The following is a 10,086-nucleotide window of genomic DNA, read 5'->3' on the forward strand; positions in this document are numbered from 1 at the left end:
TTTTTAATTGGCCTACAACTGCGTTTTTAATTCGATTTTAATCCTTTTTACCCCGTTTTTTTGTATTTTTATCAAATATCCTTGTTATTTTTTATATTATTAGTATTATTAGTATTACTATTTTTATAACTATGTACTAGTAAATATTTCATTACGTATGTGTATACACATATATTTTTGTATTTAACGTTTTTCATTTCACTTTATTTTAATATTTTATTAATTTTATGTACGTTTCTTTTATATTCCAATGTTATTATTATTATTATTATTATTATTATTAGTTTATGCTTTGTTATATATCTATATATTTATAATATGTATATATACGTACTTATACATACTTAAATGTTTTTTTCACATTTCATAATTTTTATACACTTACATATATTTATGCATATTTTACATCATATACATACTTATATATTTTACACTCTTAAAAATGCTTTTTGTATATTTCACATATTTTATAATTCACATACATATACTTTATATTATCACGATTTGTAAATATATAAATGCACATTTACATTTTTCATAGTATTTACCGGTTTCATATATGTGTACATACTTATCTATGTTTTCATATTCTTAATTTATATGCATTTCTTATCTTATGGTTTAAAATTATATGCATATACATTTTTACATAATTGTATTTATTGTCATTATTGTTAGTCGTCGTTTGTTTATTTATGTACGCATGTGCTTTTTCTAAAATGTTCGTCCTATTTATTTATTTGTATGCTTTGTAATCGCCTCGTCATTTCATTTTGCCTATTGTATTGTTGTTACTCACTTTACTTTGCTCACCTTGTTGTATTCATTATTGTTTTGTCAAACATCGACACTAAACACCAAAAGGAAAATTTTTCTAAATGAGGCAATATTTCGCGTTTGGAAAATCGAGAAAACGTGCCCTAACGTGCTGGGTTTCGGTTTCTTGTTCGACCAAATAGCCAAATATCCTTTTAAACTTTTAAATAAAGCAATATTTCGCGTTTGGAAAATCGAGGAAACGTGCCCTAACGTGCTGGGTTTCGATTTCTCGTTCGACTAAACAGCCAAATATCCTCTTAAAGCTTCAAAGTAAGGTTTCATTAAACTATAAGGTGATCTTGGTTTCGGTGGTGTAGAGTATCGTGTCCTAACGTGCTGGATGTGATATTCCTCCGGAACAAGAGAATCTTATGTTTCAATTCATGACATCAGATTTTCTTTTAAGAATCGTATTTTTTTTAAAACTCTTCAAATTTTTAATTTTCGACACTAAGACACTAATTAATCAACTAGGTACCAATTTTGGGCGTATCGAGGGTGCTAATCCTTCCTCGTGCGTAACCGGCTCCCGAACTCATTTTTCTGGATTTCGTAGACCAAAATCGTTGTTTTAATAAAATTAAATCATTTATTAAAAAAAACAACCACTTTTTTGAGGTGACCCGATCACACCTCGTCAAAAAAAGGGATTGGTGGCGACTCCCGTTTTCATTTTTTAAATCCAAGTCGACCCCGTTTTCATTCAAAAAAATGGTGTCAACAGTAACCTTGGATCACGAAACGGTGGAAACCATTCACCGTCTCCGTCACCGACTGGGAGCTGGTCGGAGAAAGCAGTGGGCTATGCTCAACCTTCAGTGTCGCCACCGTCACCGGCGATGTTGCTCCGTTCGTCATGGGTTTTGGATTTGATAGATTCGACGAATTGAGGAAGTATTTGCAGTAGAAGTTAAGAATTTTAGGTTTTTTGTTTTTATTTCTTGTATTTATAAAGAATTATATTTTTTAATTGTAATTATATAATTATATAATTTATAATTTTAAAAAAATAAGAATAATAATTATATGTAAATTTATCTAAATGTTCGATATTTTCATGTACTCTTCAAAATATGAATTATTTCAAATTTCACTTACAAATAAAATTACGAAGTATGCAATATGTTAGTATGATCTAATATTGTTATTTTATGTTATACCGAGATTATGTTGTTTACTAAGAAAATCTTTTCTTTAAAAAACAGTATATGTTCCCTCATTCATATTTTGGTGATATGAATGTCTCGAATTAAAAAAATCGCGAATTATCTTTAGTACTTGTATTTGACTCGATTTTCTCAAATAATATTGTACTTGCCGATATAGTGTAAAAAATATCTTTTGTATTTGCATAACTAACATCTACCACGTAATATTTAAATTCATGATGCAAACAACCTATAACTTTAATTATAAAAACTTAATTTTAAAAAATATTTATATTAAGTTATAATTTTTTTATAATATGTAAATTATATAAAAATAATATATAGTTTATAATATATAATGTTTATAAAAAAATCATAAAGGTTATAACAATTTTAATAACATCTCTTGTAAATAATATAATTTTTATTATAAATTTAAAAAAAATTGTTTTTACTAATAAGTTGCGGTAAATAATTGTAATAAATAAATAAATTATTATTTTTATAATATATAACATGGAATGTGAATAAGTTATGCCAATTTTTTTACAATGACTTTTATAAGTAAATATATTATAATGTTGACATTTTTATAACACATTATTTTTTATGATATACTTTTTCATTTTAACTTTAGAAATTTTTTAAATTTTATAATATAATTTTAGAATTTTTTTTACTATAATCATTTAAAAGTGTTCATGTAATATAATTTTTTATATCTTAAGCTTATATAAAAAATAAATTTTAAAGTTAAATCATATATGAAATTTTGAAAAGTTATAAGTAATTGGATTTGAATATAAATTTATTAACGTAATTACTACCATAATGAAAATAAAAATAGAATTTGAAGAAATGAAATTCAAATATCTATGCATTCTTTTATATATCATTTGTTTCCTTTCGGCCAATTGGGTTGGGTAGAGTTAAGATGAGACATGAGCTTAACATTGAGCTAGAATCTTCAAGTCTATTCAAATAAGTATTTTTAAAATTGGATTGGTGGTTAAAACGGTCTGTCCACCAATTCGTCTGTTTGACGATCCAATTAGTTTGATTAGTTTGACTGTTTCGTCAAATTCGATTAAATAAATAATTAAAAAATATAAAAATTAAAAAAATTGATTCAACCACTCAATTTAATCGGCCCACTAAATTATTAAAAAAATATAAAATTAAAAAAAAATATTAAAAAAATTTGATTCAACCACTCAAATCAATCGGCCCACTTAATATCCGGATCAACCGGTTCAGATTAACACTCCAATAAATTTACAATCCAATTCAAAAAACGATGGTTAAAATTGATGGTACATTTCATCCGTTATCCATAATTTCCATTAAATACTGTTAATTTATATGCATGTGTTCAAGCCCTTGAGCCAGAAAAGCTTACAGTAACTCATGAACATATCTGGGGATTTGTTTAAAGTTTTGCTTTTTAGGGGCAAACTAATGAAATATTTTAATTTTGGTCCATTTTTTACTGAAAATGTTGATGGTACATTTCACCTGTTATCCATAATTTCCATTAAATACTGTTAATTTATATGCATGTGTTTTTTTTATATTACACATAATTATATTCATTTGTAACTTTTTATACTATTAATATTTTAATAATCCCATGCCAAAACAGTAAATTAAAAAGAATTGCTCAACAATGTATATGAGAAATATATTAACAAAGACATCATTCTCAATCAATGTGAACTGACTTGAAATATTACACACGTGATACATATAAGTTATATTGAAAACAAAAAATTACAAAATTTGATTGAGTTTAAATATATAAGAAAAGATTGATTTACATGTAAAATTATTTGAACAATCCAAAATCATATTTCATCTTTTGATCATCATAAATTATGCACATTGAATTTTGAATAAATTTAAGATGTTTAACTATTTATTTCATATAACAATCCATATGATGTGGAATATTAGAATATTAACCTTACAAATATGTAATTTTACAATCAAGTGGGATAGATTGGAATCATAAAGAAGAAACATTCAATTCTCTTCCAAATTGTTCTAATTTAATTTTTAATGGCACCAAGAATAGAAATAAAAGCACCAAATGTATAATGATAGGGACAGTAATGAACAAAAAAATACAGGGCAAACAAGTAAGAAATAGTATGTAAACATGAAACCCACAATCAAAAACTAGTACAATAAAAACATTTATGTCCTACCAAGGAAATATAAATTTTAGCAAACTGATCTGCCCTGTTTTTTTTTTTTTTTTTTTTTTTGGGTTTTCACCGGTTTTGGCTCGATTATGGTTAGAGAGAGAGGTTCTTACTTGGCCATCATGACCTTGACGAACTCATCGTAGTTGATCTGCCCATCACCATCAACATCAGCTTCACGGATCATCTCATCAACTTCCTCATCTGTAAGCTTTTCACCAAGATTTGTCATGACATGACGGAGCTCGGCAGCGGATATGAAACCATTCTGGTCCTTGTCGAACACCCTGAATGCTTCTTTAAGTTCCTCTTCTGAGTCAGTATCTTTCATCTTTCTTGCCATCAGGTTAAGGAATTCCGGGAAATCAATGGTCCCATTTCCATCGGCGTCAACTTCGTTAATCATATCTTGAAGTTCTGCCTCAGTTGGGTTCTGCCCAAGTGATCGCATCACGGTTCCCAGCTCCTTGGTAGTAATGCACCCTGCAGCAAGGATAAGAATAAATGCAACAAACGAATACTGTGATATTGGTAAACAACCAACACCACTAACTACATTTGGCCAGGACGGGATTAGTAGAAGGTCATATCCACATACCCATGTACACATATGAGTCAAAATATGAGCACCGGACATGGATACTTCAAGAAAAAACGAAAAATTTGAGCAACATAGCAGTAAGATTTCACGTTAAAAGATAATTCAGAAAGACTTAAACAGCCAAACAAGAAATGAAGAGGATGGTAAACCGGTTTTCTATGTGCCAAAGGAAAGCATCGATGAATTTAATCTAATTTATCAAATTACCAGAATCTAACCACTGATAAGTTTCACGGCATGAACATCCAAGCTCGATAAATCACAGATTAGATAATAAATACCATACAAGTAATTACACAAAAAAACTATACATGTTTTCCCATCATAGATGAATTCCATTTCCTTAACGTAGAGCGAGACATCATATTTCATCGATTAGGATAACATGTCACGAAAATAATCAATAGAATCATTCACAACATGTCTTGAATTTTCATGAGTATTAACCTATAGAATAATCCCGGATTCGGCTGTATTAAGCTTCAAGCACACTAAATAGAAACATAGAAGTTGATGTTCAAAATGGAACAATGATCCAGTGACTTTTACCATCAATATGCATGTCCATTAAAGTACTAAAAGAGATCATACATTTCAGTATATATTAATGATGCAAGTTCAATTAAAGGGAATCAAATCCAACAGTAATGAAAGCTTCGCTGAGAAGATTAAGATTTTACAGAAAGTATATGTCGAAAATCAAATAAAACGAGCAAATCGAAATCTCAAACATAAATGATAATCTAAACTGATTCATGTTTGCATCCAAAAAAAGTCAAATAAATGACATCAATGAGACGACCCGAAAGGTTAACAATAATTGAAAATGAAAGAGAGCAAATAAAACTTAAAAGCAATATCAAATAAAGGAAACGAAATCACAAAACAAGAAGAACAGGCTTGTAAATTCATAAATAGGAAAGCTAGGTCCGTCACATCATTCGAATCGCAAACGAAAAGGACCGCATAATTAAACAACAAAAAATTATGCATCCAAAAAAAACGAAGCTTAGATCTATGAATCGGAGCTGAATCGAATGAAGAAATTCGATAAAAAATGATTTAAAAAAAGGAAGAAAAAAACATGAAGAAGTTAAGCAAAAAAAATTAAATAAAGAGAAAGATATAGGACCATCGCCATCCTTGTCGAAGAGGCTAAAAGCCTCCTTGAACTCAGAGATCTGTTCGTCGGTAAGCTGATCGGCCATTTTCTTTTCTTTGTACTATTTTCTCGGAAAGATTATGGTATTTGGGGAGAGAGAAAATTCGAGGAGGAAAATGAAGACAACGTGCGAGGTGGGAAATGTGGAAAATATAGAAAGGAGGGGAAATGCAAGCCTTTATATAAAGGGCCCAAAATTAGGCCCAACACAAATTAAGGCATCTAATTGTCTCTATCCGCTCGCATTTGCTCACTTTAGTTTTTGTAATACAACCACTTATTATAAATTAGATTATGTATAAATTATATGGAAAATTTTGAATTTAGTCCTTTTACTTTAATCTAATTAATTTTAATTTTTCCACTTTTTTAATTTTGAAATTTTAGTCCTAGTTTATATAGTAGTAATTATTTTCATTTGGTTGAATTTAATTACTAATCATTTACTATGTTTATAGTTGTTGATTTGGCCTATATACTCTAATTGGTTCATTTAAAGTCCCTATACTTTTCAAATTTTGAAATTTTGGACTTGATGCAAATGATAGTGTGTACATGAAAATATCAAAAGTTTGGTTATTTAAAATTCCTATACTTTTCAAACTTCAGTTGATATTAATTTCGAATTCGATATCTGAATAACCCCAAGGAATATCATTGGTATGTACAATCAAATATCAATAGCTTGGTTCTTTAAAAATATCGTCAACCATTTATTTCTTATCTCGAATTTTATTTTTTATCGATATCAAGCGATTACCTAAAAATCGATTCAATCTTTTTATCTAGGTCGATATACCAACCGAATTTTAATCTAATAAATACATGAACTAAAAAATACTTTCTAATGCGAAGTTAATGCCACATAGATTGTCACATTTTCTATTTTTACCATTTAATGACTCGATAATATTTTCATTAACTTTTAATTGTTTTGATAAAAGTTATCGTAAATTTTCTCTTGTTGTTACTTGAACTTTAAGTTGCTCTTTCGTAAAACATATAATATAAGATGATAAAATGGGGTTGAGCATGAAATTTTAAGGAATTGAAAATTGTTCCGATCAAGGTGTTTGGATGCTTTATTGAATAAAAGTTAAAAAATTACCGTTGCTTGAATTGAATTGAATTGAATGTTACATTTTATTTAATTTATAATTAATTTTAATATGTAAAATAAATTTTTTATATTTAAATTTGTGAAAATAACTTAAAATATAAAAAAAAATCCCCTTTTAAAAGGTAACCATATAAAAGTTATTAATTAATTTTATGTGCTTAAACAAATTTTTTATAAATATTTATTAAAAAAAACTATGAAACTTTACCAAATAATATATCTAAAAGATATAAAAAAACATCTTTTAAATAAATAAATAATAACATAAAAAAAGAGAATCGAACCTGGTCCAAATCATGATGAGCCATTCAAAAAATTTAAAAACTGAGCCGATTTCATCCCTAAATAAAACAATGAATGATTAAAAAAATAAACAATAAAGTTAGATAATATGACAAGAGTCTCTCCTATCTTAACTAGTGGTCAAGTATTTGATCATCGCATTGGATATGAAGCAAATTTAAAACTTGTGGCCAACATTTATCCATTAATGAGCCCACGCAAAGGATTAGGAAATAATTTTTTTAAAAGAGGTCAAACTATAATTTTATCATTGTATTAACATATTATTTCATAATTTTTAAAGTGACTATAAAAAAATTACCATATTAAAGGGTTAAAATGCAACTTAATCATTATATTAACTTAAAATTTTAGAGGAATTAAATAATAATAATACCATTCGTGGAGTCCAAAGTCCTTGTCAGCCATTTGGTGTTGTCCCTGATCAGATTTGGCTCAATTAGTGAGCTTTGTTGAGCATTTTATTTTTAATGTATTTTAAATGTTTATATTATTACATCACATTATCATCTTTAATATATATTATTAATCTAAACTTAATTATTAAGCTGAGTTTGAGTTTGAGTACATATGAACTTAGTCGAGCTCAATTTTAAGCTTGAATAAGAAAATTAATAAACGAGTTTAATCGAGCTCGAGCTTAGAAATAAATGTTTGATCAAGCTCGACAAAGGCACACCATAATGGAAGCCAATGGGCCTTGGCCCCACAAAATTTTTGAAAATTTTAATTTTTACCTTGAAATTTATTGAAAATTTTAATTTGCCCTCTTAATTTTTGGAAATTTTCATTATTCCTTTTAAACCCCAATTTTCTAAAAAAAATCTTGTTAATCTCTTAATTTATTTTGAAAATTCTAGTTAAACCCTTCTAAAACTTAATTCCAAGATTTGCCATTAGAGTTTCAGTCTAGTGTCAAGCTTGAGCTTGCCAGTATTCTAACTCGACTCGATTACACTATTGAATAGAAGTGGATAGCTTTAAAAAACTTAAGGGACATTTGGTTCACGAAATCTTATATTTTCGATGGTAATGTAATATTCTAGAAATATGATTGCCGTAATTGGATTTGAAACATTCTTATGAGACGATGATCTCACATTGTCAAGTATTTAAAAAAAATTAAGGCATAATGTCAAATTTAGTCCTTAACATTTACATATTTTGTTAATTAATTTATTAATAATAGTCGGATTTGACAATAAAACTTTCAGAAAAAAGGAGTTGAATCGTTTTTTTAATAAAAATTTTGACTATTAAAATTTTAAACATGACAACTCGTATGGCAATCCACATGTATTTTATTTTATTTTTATCTTGAAATTTTATATTTGATTTTTTTAATATTGAAATTCTTTTATTTTTGAATAGTTTATAATTTTAAATAATTTGTTGATATAGCATATAAGATAAATAATACAATGTGAGCATAAAGTACAAATGAACTGTCACATGGGTTGCCACGTCTACATCATTAAAAAATTAATGTTTTAGTTACTATTTTCGTTTGAAAAAACGATTTAAATCTTTTAAATAGCTAATAGCCAAATTTAACCCAATAAACGAAAAATATCTAAATTGACAAAAAATAGTAAAAATCAAGAACTAGAGTTGACATTATGCTTTTTTTTTTAAGCATAGATAAAAAATAACTTGAAACATTGCATGATAAATCACCTCCAAAATATGAAACTTAAAAGGAATCTTTGAAGATTTTTCAAGAGTTAAAAAAACATGTTTTTTTCATACAAAAATTATTAGATGGTTCAAGTTTTCTCAATCTTAAATTAAAGAGATAAGCAAAATCACATATTATTATTTTTTTACATTTTTACTCTCAAAAAGAGAATTCAAGTTCGAATATTGGAGACGATGTTGTTAAGATGAACAACCATGAAACTTGAATTTTTTTATTTGAAAGTTTCACTATTACAGATACAATACATTCACAAGTATATATATATTTTTAGCCAACTACAATATAAAATTAAGCTAATACAAAATACAATGGACGAAAAATCAGTCACAATTATACATAACAAGACTCGAAGGTACTTATAGACTCGGAACTTTTGTCTTAATCAACAAATAAGATCTTATTGACTCGAACTTGGATACTCATAGTGTACTTAGACTTTTGCCAACACTCTTGCCATTACTTTACAGGTAAATTACATCAAATGTCACTAAGTTATTAATAAATTTATATATTAATCACTCAATTTTAAAAAGTTACAAATTAATTATTAAACTATTTGAAAGTTTTCACGTTAGGTTGTTAAAATCATTGTTGTATGACTTTCTCTATTCACATCGATTGCACCAATCGATAGCTCCTTTTTTCCCATTTTTTTACAATTCAACCCCCATGAAATAGCTTTATATGTCACATATTTGCGAACCAAAATCTAAACAATTTTTTTTATGATCTTCGACACTAATTGTAAGATCAACTTGAATTTAAGACATGTCATTCTATTTGTCGACGAATACTGATCTAACGTAACGATAGTTGAATCGTCATTTGGAGCTCACTAGAAAAAAAAAACTTAATAGTATAGTGGCTTAAATAAATTTTTTTGAGTGATTCAGTGATGATTTTATAATTTTTTAAATTAAATAACCAAAATGTAAACTTAATAATAGTTTAGTGACCTCAATAGAAGTTTATCCCTATTTTATTTACTTATTTCAATGTTAGTGAAGGCCTTGTTACATCCAAATATAGA

General features: G+C 27.3%; 2 protein-coding genes across 3 annotated transcripts in view; both read right to left on the bottom strand.

Moving 5' to 3' along the window:
- LOC107890053 (BTB/POZ and MATH domain-containing protein 4) overlaps positions 1–1,740 on the bottom strand; it is a 17,353-nt gene extending 15,613 nt beyond the window's left edge. Inside the window, exon 1 of one of the 2 annotated variants that reach the window (XM_041085895.1) lies at positions 1,547–1,740. In XM_041085895.1, the coding sequence (XP_040941829.1) occupies positions 1,547–1,677 (131 nt within the window). In that variant the 5' untranslated portion in view covers positions 1,678–1,740. The remainder of the gene's footprint in view (positions 1–1,546) is intronic. The other variant, XM_041085894.1, reaches the window with a different exon arrangement.
- Positions 1,741–4,378: 2,638 nt separating this feature from the next.
- Positions 4,379–6,103, bottom strand: LOC107940778 (calmodulin; the record flags this gene model as incomplete). Its single annotated transcript, XM_016874228.2, is given in 2 exon segments — positions 4,379–4,654; positions 5,905–6,103. Coding segments are annotated over 2 exon segments (352 nt in total), but the record flags the coding sequence as incomplete, so codon positions are not given.
- Positions 6,104–10,086: the final 3,983 nt, after the last annotated feature.

Source organism: Gossypium hirsutum, chromosome A13 (genome assembly GCF_007990345.1).
Source record: "Gossypium hirsutum isolate 1008001.06 chromosome A13, Gossypium_hirsutum_v2.1, whole genome shotgun sequence".
NCBI classification, from domain to species: Eukaryota; Viridiplantae; Streptophyta; class Magnoliopsida; order Malvales; family Malvaceae; genus Gossypium; species Gossypium hirsutum.